Source organism: Nomascus leucogenys, chromosome 13 (assembly GCF_006542625.1).
Source record: "Nomascus leucogenys isolate Asia chromosome 13, Asia_NLE_v1, whole genome shotgun sequence".
Lineage (NCBI taxonomy): Eukaryota > Metazoa > Chordata > Mammalia > Primates > Hylobatidae > Nomascus > Nomascus leucogenys.
In genome coordinates this window covers 96,794,112-96,810,085 of record NC_044393.1, presented here as the reverse complement: position 1 = coordinate 96,810,085, position 15,974 = coordinate 96,794,112, and the positions used below count along the sequence as shown (strand labels likewise).

The 15,974-nt window shown below is 42.9% G+C and overlaps 1 protein-coding gene across 2 annotated transcripts in view; it reads right to left on the bottom strand.

The window, feature by feature from the left end:
• The window catches only part of CNTNAP2 (contactin associated protein like 2), a 2,305,108-nt gene that overhangs the window by 271,094 nt on the left and 2,018,040 nt on the right, over positions 1-15,974 (bottom strand). For both annotated transcript variants that reach the window (XM_030826021.1, XM_030826023.1), the window contains one exon: positions 5,442-5,660. In XM_030826021.1, the coding sequence (XP_030681881.1) occupies positions 5,442-5,660 (219 nt within the window). The remainder of the gene's footprint in view (positions 1-5,441; positions 5,661-15,974) is intronic.

The following is a 15,974-nucleotide window of genomic DNA, read 5'->3' as shown; positions in this document are numbered from 1 at the left end:
AGGTATTCGGTTTAGAGTTTAGCTTTATTTATTGTTATTATTATTTTTTTGAGATGGAGTCTTGCTCTGTTACCCAGGCTGGAGTGCAGTGGCGCAATCTCGGCTCACTGCAAGCTCCGCCTCCCGGGTTCATGCCATTCTCCTGCCTCAGCCTCCTGAGTAGCTGGGACTACAGGCGCCCGCCACCACGCCCGGCTAATTTTTTGTATTTTTAGTAGAGACGGGGTTTCACCATGTTAGCCAGGATGGTCTCGATCTCCTGACCTCGTGATCCACCCATCTCGGCCTCCCAAAGTGCTGGGATTACAGGTGTGAGCTGCCATGCCCGGCTAGAGTTTAGCTTTAAAGCAAGGATGATAATTGTCCCTCCCTAAAACTGGTTTCCTCCTGGCTGGAAGATTGAAACCGCCTTTGTAAAACCAATGAAAGTCCATGAAATTACAATTATGGGAGAGGCCTGAACTCTGTTAAAATGTAGGTGTAGTTTCTAGAATGCCTTAATGCTCAGGAGTCATGTGGCCAGAGGTCACCAGATTTGTGGCTTCCTCAGTTGCTTTTATAGATAACATCACTATTGTAGAACTTAAGATTGGTCTTTTAAGATTTTTTTTTTTCAGATTTTTGCATTCTGGAAACTACCTGACTCCATCCAGACTTGGGATGCAGAACTCAACCAGTTCCGTGGCCGTCACCCAGAGGCAGACTCAGCACATGAAGACAATTTTCTGCACCTCTATGATTTCATCTCCAACCAATCAGCAACACTCATTCCCTAGCCCCCTGCCCACCAAATTGTCCTTAAAAACCCTAGCCTCTGAGTCCTCAGAGAGGCTGATTTGAGTAATAACTCCAGTCCTTCTGCTTGGCTGGCCTTGTGTTAATTAAACGCTTTATTTACTGCAATAGCCTTGTCTCAGTAAATTGGGTTTCCTCGTGTAGTGGGCAAGAAAAACCCTTCAGGCAATTACATGAACACAGGTAAGTGGGTGGAAGGTGGCCTTCTGTAGAGCTCTGGGGGCAAAGCCAAGAACTATTTTCAGTCTGTTTCAGCTTTAAGTTGTATGAAAGCCCTTCCTTCCAGAACCTAGATGGAGCTCTTGGGCCACTCTGTCACACATCTTAGCTGTTGCAGGGATGTTGGTGTGATGTTTTCAGATCAACTCTTACTTTCTTGGCTGACTGTGAAAAAACCCCTGGGCCTTAGTTTGCTGCCCTGTGGCCTCTGCAGGTAAGCTGAGGACTAGCAGAATAATTCTGAATATTGAGGGACATCTCTGCATGTGAGCTTTCCTGTAGGGTTGGTGAGTGGAAGTGATCACATTTCAAGTCAATATTTCAAGAAAGAAGTAATAAGCCCATTGAAACAGGTTTCTTTAAGAGAAGGGTAACTATTACATGGAGGAAGAAGAAAGTAAAGGGAGTGAAAGGTAAAGGATAGTAAAGGAAAAAAACCCTCACATTTAATGAGTATGGACCTGCTGGGCATAGTGGCTCATGCCTGTAATCCCAGCACTTTGAGAGGCTGAGGCGGGCAGATCACTTGAAGTCAGGGGTCTGAGACCAGCCGGGCCAACGTGGTGAAATGCTTTCTGTACTAAAAATACCAAAATTAGCCAGTCACGGTGGCACACGCCTGTAATCCCAGTTACGCAGGAGGCTGAGAGAGGAGAATCACTTGAACCTGGGAGGCAGAGGTTGCAGTGAGCTGAGATCACGCCACTGTACTCCAGCCTGGGCGACAGAGCAAGACCCTGTCTCAAATACTACTACTACTACTACTACTATTATTAATAATAATGATAATAATTATGGGCCCTAGGCGAGGCACTCTCCTGAGTGCTTAGCATGGAATATCTCACTTAATACTGTGGTGTAGGAGCTGTATTCCTATTTAACACAGAAATATTAAGCAATTTGTTAGTGGTTTCCCAATTGGCAAGAGGAAGAGGTGGCAGTCAAAGACCATATTGTTAACCACACACCATTGTGGGAAGACTGACCACTTGGCAACCCTGGTATTGTTCAATCATTACCAAGCATGTAATAAAAAATGTCTAATATTGGAAGAGGCCAGGCATGGTGGCTCATGCCTGCAATTCCGGCCCTTTGGGAGGCTGAGGTGGAAGGATCATTTAAGCCCAGGAGTTTGAGATCAGCCTGGGCAACACAGGGAGACCTCATTCCAGGCATGGTGGCATGAGCCTATAGTCCCAGCTACTTGGGGACTGGGGTGGGAGGATCCCTTGAGCCTGGGAGGTTGAGGCTGCAGTAAGCCACGATCATGCCACTGTACTCCAGCCTGGGCAACAGAACAAGACTCTATGTAAAACAAACAAACAAACAAACAAATGAAACATAGATATAGAAGATACTCAAAGAGGGAAGACGGTAATACTTGGTCAAGAAGATGCTTTTATATTAAAGGTGAACTGAGACTAACACCCAAGTGCCTAAATTCTAACTGAATAGTTTGGGGATAAGTGGCTCCAGAAATTCATAGCTGTTGAACTAGGTGTTAGTTTTAGTTTTTTTGTTTGTTTGTTTTGTGTTTTTTGTTTTTTGTTTCTGAGACAGAGTCTCACTCTGTCTCCCAGGCTGGAGTGCAGTGGTGCAATCTTGGCTCACTGCAAGCTCTGCCTCCCAGGTTCACGCCATTCTCCTGCCTCAGCCTCCCGAGTAGCTGGGTCTACAGGTGCCCGCCACCATGCCTGGCTAATTTTTTGTGTTTTTAGTAGAGATGGGGTTTCACCATGTTAGCCAGGATGGTCTCGATCTCCTGACCTCATGATCCGCCTGCCTCGGCCTCCCAAAGTTCTGGGATTACAGGCGCAAGCCACTGCGCCCAGTGCTAATTTTTGTATTTTTTAATAAGACAGGGTTTCACTATATTGTCCAGGATGGTCTCAAACTCCTGAACTCATGATCCGCCTGCCTCGGCCTCCCAAATTGCTGGGATTATAGGTGTGAGCCACCGTGGCCATCCTTTTTTTTTTTTTTTCTTTTGTAACAACCCCTCTCACTTCACCTAGGGTAGACTTCTATTACTGAACAATATTTCACAAATTGGCTCAAGTAGCCCATATCTGAGAGATGTGCCTTATGCCTCCCTTTAAGGTGACAGGAATTAGAAACTGGGACTAGAGACTTACTATTTTCTAGTCAAAAGAAATTGCTGACTCATCACGTCAGCCTCTTGTTCTGAAATTTCTGTTTCTGCGGTCATCAATGGTTTCACAATTACTAAATTAAAAAAACACAGGCCAGGTGTGGTGGCTCATGCCTGTAATCCCAGCACCTTGGGAGGCTGAGGTGGGTGGATCACCTGAGGTCAGGAGTTTGAGACCAGCCTGGCCAACATGGTGAAACCCCTTCTCTACTAAAAATACAAAAATTAGCTGGGCATAGTGGCATGCACCTGTATTCCCAGCTGCTCAGGAGACTTGAGTCAGGAGAATCACCTGAACCCAGGAGGCGGAGGTTGCAGTGAGTCGTGAGTTGAGAACACACCATTGCACTCCAGCCTGGCCACAGGGTGAGACTCCATCTCAAAACACACACACACACACACACACACACACACACACACACACACACACGTACATTTCTAGCCTTATTTTACTCATGGTGCTTGATATTATTTGCCATTACCTTTTTAATCAAATCCTCCTCCTCTTGTGACATTACCCTCTCCTAATTTTCCTCGCCTCATTATTTCTATTCCTCTTCATCCTTCCTGAGATATTCTTTTTCTGATTATCCCTTAAATTCCATGGTTCTACAGAATTCTGATCTCAGGCCCTTGCTCTTTTCTTATTATTGGGTCACCTTCTTTAAGTGAATTTACATTCCTTCCAAGACCATAATAAATACTCTTCCATCTCTTCATTTTACAACCTTACTAGGTCTTCAAAATTCTTACACACAGCCACAGTTAGCCAACGGAAAGGAACAAAACTAAAGTTGGACTTCTATATCCAGGGGCAGGGTCAAAAAAACAAGAAGTTGAGTCAAGTAGGGTCACCTGTTATGATGAAAACCAGATAGAATCTACCCAGTATGTTCAGAATTAACAGTATTTAGGAAGAAACTTGTCCTAGCTAATCTGGGCCACACATGTTGATGAAGTGAAATTTCTTCACTGTGCTCAACAGGGATCAATGGGCCTGATATTTAGCTAATTAAAAAATAATGTGTAATTTTGTGATCTATAACTTGAGGGAAGGATTTGGAAAGGGCTGGTTTCCAGTTGTAATTAGGAAATACTTTATTTCTAAATCTGTGACTCTTTTATAGCCCCAGCTGATGTGGTTGTTAAAAGTCAGTCTCACTTTCAAAGCTCATTGACTCACACCTTTGTTTTGTAGTTGGCCAACATCACACAAAATGAATGGAGATCTAATTTTACCTTTCCTTTAATGACATTCTACTGCTCTTCAAGCTTCCCAACACAGCTATGAAAGACACTGTGGGGACTCTGCCCCTTGTTAAAATTAACTGGCTATCAGTGAGGCTCTAACGTAGGGTGGAGCCCAAGTGGTAGGTGTTATGAATATGAACAGCAACCGGGTCACATTCTTGTCTTGCTGTGTCTGAGACTTCCACAGTTGACTGCACTGATCAGTTGACCCCCCTAGAGAGGGGTCTAAGATGATGCATCCACAAAGTCCTTCAAACTCACTTCTTTTTTTCATTCAACAGAGGAAAAGTTGCTAATTTCCTAACATATGAATATTCTCAAAAACAAAATTTAAAATTCAACTAGCCATGGGAAACAGGTATGAATTTGAAGTAATTTCAGGTTCATCGGAAATATTTCAATAGCAGAAAGACAAGTGAAAAATATTAGACTGGGTGGCTGGATCCACTTCTTGCATAGGTAGTTTAAATTTTTTGCTCTGTTTAAATTTCTTTTTTGTACTGATCTTTTTTCGTATGTCAGGAAAAGTCTAAATCTTTCTCTGCCTAGAACCTTGATAACAGGCAAGAAAGGAATGGCTTTATATTTATCATTTCAAAAAAATCTGAACTTAGCCCATTCCCTCCCTCCCTCCCTCCCTTCCTTCCTTCCTGCCCATCCTTTCCTTCCACACAGTTACAAGTGCCCAAATGATCAAATAACTTTATACACTTCTAAAACCATAAACCTAAAATTGCAGATATTAGAGAGACCTGAGAGATGTCTCAGCCAGCACTCTGATTTTATAGCTGAGGACAGTGAGCTCCCAAGAGTGGAAGTAGAATGAGATCTAGGTCTCCTGAACCTTCTTCCTTATTCCATTCTGTCTTGAAGGAGACTACAAGAGGACAACACCCTTACTTTTGGAAGGATCTCTATATCAAACCTTGCATAGGCTGATTTTTTTTTTTTTTTTTTTTTTTTGCATTGTGTAGGCTCTTAAAAATCAACAGAGGGAAGCCATGGTTACCTTTCCATTACTTACCAACAAATAACTGGCTGTAGAGCTCCAGGCGGGTGTGGCCTTCTGTTGGGGCCTTGCGGATCTGCTGGGGTAGCCGGTCCACCTGTAGGCTGGCCTGCTTGACATTCCTCTCTGCAGTGACCCGGTGCCACTGGTCATCGTTGAGAGGGGTTGGTGACCTCACTACAATCTCTACTGGCCCATTTCCCACATCAAATGAAAAGGACACCTCTGTGGCAGCTGGAGGAGGAGAAAGCATGAAAGACATGAGTATTTTTCTCCCAGATACCAAATAGCAGTAAATTCTAGACGACAAACAAAGCAGGGAGAGGAAAAATCATCTAAGCCTGTCACGTCCTAGAAAGGTCGATGGCAAAATTGATGGAAGAAGGATAAAATGTCAATCATTAACCATTAATAACCAAGGGCGTTTTGGAGGTCTATGTGCCAGGTATATATTTATTTCCTTATTTAATTTTAGAAGCCTTCCAAGATGTGACCATCATTGACCCTCTCCAGATAAGGAGACTGAAGTCTGGAGAAGTTACCGCATGCTGAGTGTCTTAGATTCAGTAAGTTAGTGGAGTCACAAACTGAACCAAGGTTTGTCAGATTTCAGAGCTTGATATCTTCTAATTCCACATACAATTTACCTTTTCAGTAAGTAGCTCCTTGGGAAGTGATTCATAGTCACCTGGGAATCTCTTGAAACACCTGTGTCCAGAGATTTTGACTTAGTTGGTCAAGAGTCAGCACTGGCATTTGAAAAAACTCCCCAGGAAATGTTAACACATAGCTAGAGTTGAGAGCTACTGCTTTGGGGGAATTTATGAAACTTGATTTCATTGATCTTTATACTCCATTGAAAGTTGGGGACCCTTGAATTGTTGGTGTAATGAGGGTGACCTATTGTTGGTGTAATGAGGGTGACCTACATTTTACGACCACCTGTGCCTATCCGAAAGGTAGCACAATATTTCTGGAGAATAATCCCTGTCGTACATCATCTGTTGCAAACCTTGGTTATTCCCCATCTGGGATGTAGGCTCCTTCTCATAACCCACCCTCTAGCACTGACCACAAATTATTCTTTTTTTTAGAGATCACCTCGAAATCAACCTTCCTCTGCAATTAGTCACCTCTCAACAATTGGCAAATGGATTCGGTGGTTGCTTTATTAACTTTAGCTATAAGTAGCTTTCTTTTCTTTTTTTCTTTTTCTTTTTTTTTTTGAGATGGAGTCTCCCTCTGTCACCCAGGCTGAAGTGCAGTGGTGCGATCTCTGCTCACTGCAAGCTCCGCCTCCCAGGTTCACACCATTCTCCTGCCTCAGCCTCCCGAGTAAGTAGCTTTCTTATTTCACATTTTATGTTTTATGTTAAGTTCCTCAGTGACCACCTAGTGCTTTATAAACAAGCTTTTTAAACGTATATTTTTTCTTGTGATTGACAGGAGAGGCAGCTTCAGGCTGAAGCAGCACACATGTCTTCAGCTCCCTTAGGCTGGGTGAATTCTTTTCAACATTAAAGATGTGGCACACCAGTGAATTTCCTAACTTTGCTTATAAAGATATTCAGCCCCTCTATCCATCAATAAGCCTTCCACCTAATCTCTAAGCAGTTTAATTAAATATCTGTCATTTTTTTTCCTGGGCTAATGGAAAATTCAGCTTCTTTTGGCTGGTACCATTTTGAGACGGTGTCACAAGCAATCAAACTTCTAATTTAAAAACCATGGTGGGCCAGATTCTCTCAGGACCTAGACTGTTCCCTGCCTCTGCGTTGGTCCCCTTGGAAAGCTGCATTAACTTTATTGAGCTACAGGGATATTAGACACAGAGCTCAATTTAATCAACCTAATTGTACCAAGGAATTTTGATCCTTCATGTCGTTAGCGAGAGAACTTTCATTTCAACACCTGTGGTGATTCGACACACACTTCAGAAAAATATCTCATCTAAATTAGAAGCCCCTGCCTCCAGGGGTCATTGGGACTGGATTTAACTTGCAGGCCAGTGACCTCCATCAAGGTTTCCATGGAAGTATGATCAGAATGCAGGAAGATGATAATATGACCCACAGGCTGTGTGATCTTTCTCTGTAGTTCTGATAACAGCAGATGAGGAAAAAGTAGCCTTAGTTTGAGATTAAATCTGTTCTGTTCTCACAACGCTGTATTTTAGCAGGACCATTTTTGAAATGTAAGTTGTCAGAACAGCAAGAGAACGAGGGTTCCTGGGCTAAGTAGGAAAGATTGTTTCATTTTAAAGGCATCAACTGCCATCAAGGAAATAGAATTTAGGGATAAATTGAGTTTAACCCTAAGGTTTGACTCGTAGGGATAAATGCTGCTCTAATTTCCTCTGCTATTCTCCTACTGCTGTGATGCATTCGTGTCCAGGTCTTCAAACTGTCACTATTTGGAGACATTCTGAGTGCCAGAAGTCGCTAGAAAATACCTACACTTTTTGCTTGTCCCAATAGATCCCCTATTTCTTCACCGTCACCTTAACATCAATACTTTGTTCTGGAGAAGGGAAGGAAGTTGCCAGGACGATGCTGTAGCTCAGAGCCTCTCACCCTCATGGGATACAGTAAGAGGGACTCAAGGCCAAAGGCCCCCATGAACAACGTTCTTCCCAAAGAGCCTCCATTCAGGCTCTGCTGGAGAAATATTTATGAAGTCAGCACATTCCACACCCCTTCTGCTGCCTCCTCAGGAAGGGTCTGTAAGACCCACTGTGAGAGCCAAGGAAAGGGCTCCTTTTTCTCAGCCACTCAATGTCAGCTTCCCTGACATTGCTGCGGGAAGCCTTTGAGAAACCCCATCCCCCAGTCAGACAGCCAGTGTGTTTTAAAAGCTTCTAAGTTCAGTTTGTGGCTGATTGCTCTTGGTCTTCTGGGTGAGAGCAACTGACATTTTAAAAGAGATAATTATAGAGAGAGTCAGCGAGCAAATAAAAGGGAGACAGCATAAAAGACACTTGAGCCAATGACACCGTCCTTGCTTAATATGTGTCTCCAGTTGGAGACTGAAGTGTTGCCCTGTTTCTGCTTGTGGAAAAGGAATTTCTTATATACCGAACAAATTCTCATTTCTGGAAATAAGTATTTGGGAATTGGATGCATATAGTCTGGCTCATTGGAAAGAACACTGTGCCAAACATGAATGGCTGCCTTTCCATGAGTGTCAAGAACTGGGAAGGGTCTGAGACTTTACCCCACTTGAAGGCTAACAAGTTAGCCATGGTTTGATGATGCTGGCAGAACCATAGTTTAACATGGCCATAGTTTGATGATGCTGGCAGAAGACATGAAACTCCTGGGTCAGAGACAAAGGACTTCTTTACTCACAACACAGCAGGCGGCCTGAGCTTCCTGTTCACATTGCTTTCCCTTGCGGGGGGAATGCAGGCCATCCCAGGTGGACGCTGCACATGCAATAAATTTGCTTCACAGCTGAGGGACCCTGGACTTAGGAAACCCCAATCTTTTACAGTAGCTGCTAGCAAACTTGCTCAATTTCTGCCCCAGAGAGTGACATTATATTTATTACTCTGGCCATGAAATAAATCTACCCTCTGTCCCAGAGGAAGACACTATCTGTATTTTCCAAGGCTGTTAGCTATACGCACATCCTTAAAAAAGGTATAAACAAAGCTGTCAATGCTTCTTGCTCAGAAGGCAGGCAGAAGTGGAAGAGACCCATGGAGATTTTTCTCCCAATAATTAGTCACTCTCCCTTTTTTCTTTGTGAGCTAATCTGATTTTGCCCTGGAATCTCTGTGTTTCCACAGTCTTGTGCTTTGCATAAGGACAGCCCTACCCAAGGCCCACAGGATGGATCTGGATTTAACGAAGGCAAAGATGGCAATTCCAGGCTCCATGCCAGCTACCCACTTCGGATGAGACACATAATTCCCTCCTAGCCAATGAAACATGAGTGGAGTCTTTTGGTGAGATATAAGGAAAAGACAGTCCCTTTTCTGCCCCTTAATATTGGGTGGGAAGCTGTGGTTCTTAATGTTGCTGGAGCTGCCTCACAAATGTCAGAGACACGGAGGACACAGAGGACAGAGGATGAGCCTGGGTCATGGCTGACACTGTTCAACTTTTAAAAGTTCTTTATTTGTATTTTTTGAGACAGGGTCTTGTTCTGTCACCCAGGCTGGAGTGTGGCCGTGTGATCATAGCTGACTGCAGCCTTGACCTCCTGGGCTCAGATGATTCTCCCACCTCAGCCTCCCAAGTAGCTGAGACTACAGGAGCACACCGCCATGCCTAGCTAATTTTTGTATTTTTTGTAGAGATGGGGTTTTGCCATGTTGCCCAGGCTCATCTCGAAATTGTGGGCTCAAGCTATCCGCCCACCTCAGGCTCCCAGTGTGCTGGGATTACAGGCATGAGCCACCACACCTGGTCTATTCAACTTCTAAATTAATCGCAGAGCCATCTACTTTAGGATTTCTTATGTGAGATATGCTGTTATATTATTGCTCAAGCCATTTTTATTGTAGCTGAAAGCATCTTAACTGATACAGAGCCTTAGCTGTGTGGTCTTTTCACTTTTCACTCTTCAGGCCTCAGTTTGAGGTCCAAAGTGAGGATTATATCCATAGTTTCCCAAAAGTTCCTGTGTCCAAAATGCATTTGAAACTATGGAGAACCTCTAAGGTTCTTTCAAATTGCAACATTCTGTAATTTTTCAAGAGAGTCTAAGAGAAATAATATGAAATACAGCTGGTCTTAATGGTAATTTTAGATACTGAATCATTACAGGGAGAAAAGAGAAATACTAAAAGAGAAATACACAAGGTGGCATATTGCCACCAGAAAAGAATACAGGTGGAAGAAATTACTATTGAATAAAGCAGGCTCATGACTTCGTCTGAAAGGCTTAACGATTGGGACAAAACCATGGAGAGCTCTTGGCATGTTCACGCTTCCCCTTCCAAGTGTAATTCCAGCAGGTGGCACTATTTGCTCTCATTCTAACTCAACAAATCACTCCAGGCTGAATATATTGAGTGATAAATTTAACAACTGACCAATACCAGGTGTTTTTGGCTCTAAGTTTTCTCAGCAGGTGAGGGGGCATTTAGACATTAGACCACAGTTTCAGTTGAAGTAGCAGAAAAAATTTGGCCATTCAATACAGAACAGGATAAAAGAGAAGGAAAGTTATATAGCGTGAGCATGATGGCAGACCAGCTAACACTGTTTAGTTTTGATAGTGATATGTTTATTCCATTCTAAAATAAGGTTCGAGGGGCGGCTGCTTCCTGGGGGATCTTCTGTGTGATAAAACTCATTTGACTCATACAACGAAACTGGTAATTGGTAGAACAGATATTTCAGCCTCACTATATGGTGAACAGTGTTATGAATATCTTTTTTTTTGTTTCCTGTATTTTTTTCTGAATGAAGTATTAACTGTACGTTAGAAGATAAAAGGATTTATTCAACACGAAAGTGTCATGAGAAGAGGCAGGAAGGCTGAAAATAAGGTCACCATGGGAATCAGAGAGATGAGAAAGAGAAAGAAGTAAAGAGTTCATCTATGTTCCTAATTCAAGGCCAACTGCTGCACCTATACACGGGGTGCCATCCTTCCTACCAGCTCAAGGACACCACTCTGACAATTCTCCCCTCCCTCTACAACTGGGTGGTTACACACACACACACACACACACACACACACACACACACGTTGACATGTTTCTACTCTTAACAACAACTGGCACTATAAAACATTTCTTTTGACCTTATCTATCCCAAAAGTTACCATTTCCATGCACCCTTTTGTTTCCAAATTCCTTCAAAGAGATGTCTGTACTCCCCATATCTATTTCCACTCCTCTTAGTCTTCCTCTAATTCCACCACATAGGACTTTCTCCTTCACAACATTTGAAACTGCTCCTGCCCCAGGGCCTTAGAACTTGCTGTTCCTTTTACCCAAATAACTCTGTGGCTGAGCCTTTACTTCTCTGCTCACAAGTCATCATATTAGAAACTCCATCCCTAAACATTCTATGTTAAATGACAAACTCCGCTCTCAGCTGTCCTTTCCCCTTTATCTTGATTTTTAAAAAGTCTGCATCGCATGTATCACTATCTGGAATAATATATGTGTGGTCCTGGCCTCAGGAAGGCAGAGGCATTTTCTGTTTTGTTCGTTGTTCTCTCCTCAGCACCGAGAACATTGCCTGCCACACAGCAGATACCAACTTGTGAATGAATGAAAGGATGAATAGAAACTACTCCTGCCTAGGAGGGCAACAGTGATCACATAGATACTCTGAAAAGAGAAATCCACTCATTTTCCCAAGGCCAGCTGAACTAGATGGAGTTCCATCTTGTATTCCACAAGCATCTTTCCAAAAGCACAAAGTAACTCAATGAATATTTTCTCAGTCTAAGAGCATGCTACATTAGTTATGTCTGTTTAAAACAAATGTAGCTAAATGTTATTTTCAAACATATGATGTTTGAGGAATAATGGCTTGCCCAAGTTAAACTCAGCAGTGGAATAAGAAGCAGAATTTTCTCCCTTTGCTTTATTGCATGCTAGTTTCACTCTACTTGTAGGAACAAGGACCTTGGATCTTAATTACATTTCTCAAGTTTTGGCCCACATAAAAAACTGCGAAAGGAAAATGCTTAAAATGCATATTCCAATGCTTCTGTTACAGAGAATCTGATTCAGTAGGTTTGGGGTGGGGCTTTGGAGTCTGCAATTTGTTAATGCCAGGTGATTCTGATGCAAGTGGTCCTGGAATCTTACTTTAAGAAACATTAGGATTTTCAGGTTTCCTTCTAGCAGTAAGTCCTAGGAATCTTTGCCTTCTTGTCCTCAACAGAGAAATTTTCAAAACTGTGTAATAGAGAATTTAGCCTCGCCGTCAAGAGGTCTGGCCCTTGCCCTTGGCTTTGGGAAGGCAATATCTAAGCCCTTGGGATGTCCTGCCTGGTAAACATGTCTTCGTTTGCCTGGAAGCCTTGGGTTATTCCAGAGAGTCTAACATTGTGTTTTAGGGGTAGGGCCACACCAGATGGCATTTAAGATGGGGCCTGGGCTGGGTGTTGTGGCTCATGCCTGTAATCCCAGCACTTTGGGATGCTGAGGCAGGTGGATCTCCTGAGGTCATGAGTTCGAGACCAGCCTGACCAACATGGAGAAATGCCATCTCTACTAAAAATACAAAATTAGCTGGGCATGGTGGCAGGTACCTGTAATCCCAGCTACTTGGGAGGCTGAGGCAAGAGAATCGCATGAACCTGGGAGGCAGAGGTTGTGGTGAGCCGAGATTGTGCCATTGCGCACTCCAGCCTGGGCAACAAGACCGCAACTCTGTCTCAAAAAAAAAGAAAAAGAAAAAGCATGGGGCCTGACCATGCCAGATTGACCAACAATGTGATGAAGGGTGTGGGGCTTTGGTTTATATCTCCAGCCTTCTGAGGGGCTAGAAATGGAGGTCAGCCATGTGGGCAATCAATCATTCCTATATAACGGAGTCTCAGTAAAGACTCTGAACACGGAGGCTCAGGGAAGCTTCCCTCATTGGCAATACCCCATGCCAATTGTTACACACCTGTTCCAGGAAAGAAATGTGCTCCTGAATCTATAGAGAGAGGTTGACTGTAAACTCAGCATCTGGTATTCTTCCTGGACTCTGCCATCTGTGCTTCTACCCCTGTCTGATTTTCATCTGCATTCTTTACCCACAATGCAGCATGAGTATAGCAGCCTTCAGTGAATTCTGTGAGTCCTTCTACAGAACTATCAAGCCTGGGGGTGGTTTGGGGAACTTCTGAACTTGCAACTGGTGTCAGAAGCATATGCAGTCTTATGGGGAATGTGGTCTCTCTAAATTTGCAGCTGGTTCTAACTCCACAGAAACAGAAACAATCACATCAGCTTAGAAGTATGTGATTGAGGCTGAGCGCGATGGCTCATGCCTGTAATCCCAGCACTTTGGGAGGCCAAGGCGGGTGGATCACAAGGTCAGGAGTTTGAGAGCAGCCTGCCCAACATAGTGAAACCCCATTTCTACTAGAAATACAAAAATTTAGCTGGGCATGATGGAGGGTGCCTGTAATCCCAGCTGCTCGGGAGGCTGAGGCAGGAGAATCACTTGACCTGGGAGGTGGAGGTTGCAGTGAGCCGAGATCGCGCCATTGCACTCCAGACCAGGCAACAGTGTGAGACTCTGTCTCAAAAAAAAAGAAGTATGTGATTGAATCCAATAATGTTAAGATCTAAAAGCTTCAGTGAATAGACTTCGACTTCTGAGCCCACCCTCACTGCTTAGTCAGGAAACTGAGGCTAAGTGACATTAAAATCCACTAATGACTAGATATAGAGCTTTAGTTTTCCTAACTACTGTATTGCCTGTCATATTATGAAGGAAATAAAAAATGTCCTATTTTTCTTTTGGTATGGTTTTAGTTTCTGAATGTAGAGATTTCTAGAGTCATATATGCATATTCACACCAGAAAACTTGGTGTTAAACACATCTGAAAATGAACATTGGCAAGAAAAATTTATTTGAAGTCTTTTGGAAATTCTTCAAGGAAATGCCTGGAGCTTAGGAATCAATGTTACGAACTCATTTTAAAATCTCTGGTATCTCGATAACCTCTTGAGTATAAGAAGTATTTCTCTTTATGTATTTTGGCCTTTAAGCTTTTTATTATGGTTAAAAAATAACTTCACAAACAAAGACATCCACAGAGAAAAGGAAGCAAAAGGGAGACACCATTGGCCATGCGAAAACAGAAAGCTGCCTTTAAAATGCAAAGCTCTTCTAATTTTAATTTTTTCTATGCATTTAACCACCTTTTGAGAATAACTCCTTGAATATTAATAGGCCTATATGATTTAAAAAGAAAGAAGGCAAAAATAGTTCCAAAATGACATGTGGCTGGCAACAACCCCCTGTACCCCATGTAGGACTTGCAGTTGGGTTTTAAATACCCTCTTGTTTGGAAAGAGCACAGCTGTGCATTGGGCAGACCGTGCCCAGTTTGGAAGAATAGATGAAGGTCCCAGATGGTTGCTCTGGGGATAGAGTGTTGTGATAAAGGGAAACCCAGAAGCTGCTTTAGAGAAACTCTGAAACTCATACCTAAGGATCCCCTAGAGATGGAGAGGAGAGCAGATTGAGGAGGGGATGGACTTCAAAGAAGTGTTTCTTCTGACCATATTCAGGTTGTGCAGCAAAATGAGAAAACTCATTTAAGGAAATGTGCTTTGGTAGAAGACTAGGGGTGATTTATTAAGTTGGTTTCAGGTGATGTCAGAGAGAGCTGGTTCATCAAAATACATGGCTTTGGAGAGTTCAAGGAGAAAGGAGAATTTGACATCCAAAGGAGGTAACACAACTACAGGCCGAAACAACATGAAATTGGGGGAAAAGCTGACAAGTTTCCACACGGACCAAGCTGAAGCTTACAAAGAGACAACATACAAGTCAATTAATTGTGCCTTCTAAATAACTGTGCTATGGATGGCTATACTGACAGGGACACTGATAATGCGGAAAAGCCAAGATGAAATCTGAGGACAAAAGGCTATGGCTTTGGAAGGGGCGTGCTTGCTAGTAAGAGCTTTAGATAAGTCTACCAGAAGGAAAGCAGCCAAGGGGATGTCTGTTTTCTGGTTTCTGTGAACTGACTTTTGACTCTGCCTGTAGGTTGTATCACAGGTACTATTTTTCTCTCTCTGTTTTGCCACAAATTGTTTCCTTTCTATCAAATCCTTTCAATGTCACCTTGATACGACTTCAGGGAAGATCTCTGTAATGAAAATTAAAAAGTGCCAAATGAGGACATATATACTACCTGCTGCAGACTCAGAGTACAAAAAGAGATTGATTCTGTTGTCCATTACAACACCAGATTCTCTTCAACTACAGTGCATTTGCAGTATTGGACAAATAGTGGAGAAAAAAGTAAAATTATGCTGCAGATCAACAGAGACTTTAAATGGGAATGGAGAGACATTACAGAGGAAAGAAACTCTTTTCTTTTCTTTTCTTTTTTCTGAGACAGAGTTTTGCTCTGTTGCCCAGGCTAGAGTGCAATGGTGTGATCTTGGCTCACTGCAACCTCCATCTCCCAGGTTTACACAATTCTCCTGCCTCAACCTCCCGAGTAGCTGGGACCACAGGCACGTGCCATCACATCTGGCTAATTCTTTTGTATTTTTAGTAGAGATGGGGTTTCACCATGTTGGCCAGGCTGATCTCGAACTCCTGAACTCAGGTGATCCACCCGCCTCAGCCTCCCAAAGTGCTGGGATTACAGGCGTGAGCCACTGTGCCCAACTCAATCACTTTCTATATAGCAAGCTTTCTTAAAGTGTGAAAGACTTCTATAAAAGTGCCTTTTGCCTTAGAATCATCACAAGAGATGCATAACCAATTTATTTTTTTAGTTTTTCTGAAGCTATGCTTAATTTGTTCTTTATCATCTACTTAGTAATGAATATTAGAAATGAGGAAACTAAGGGTTGAATGTTAAAAGTACAGAATCTCAGAATCTCAGGTTTG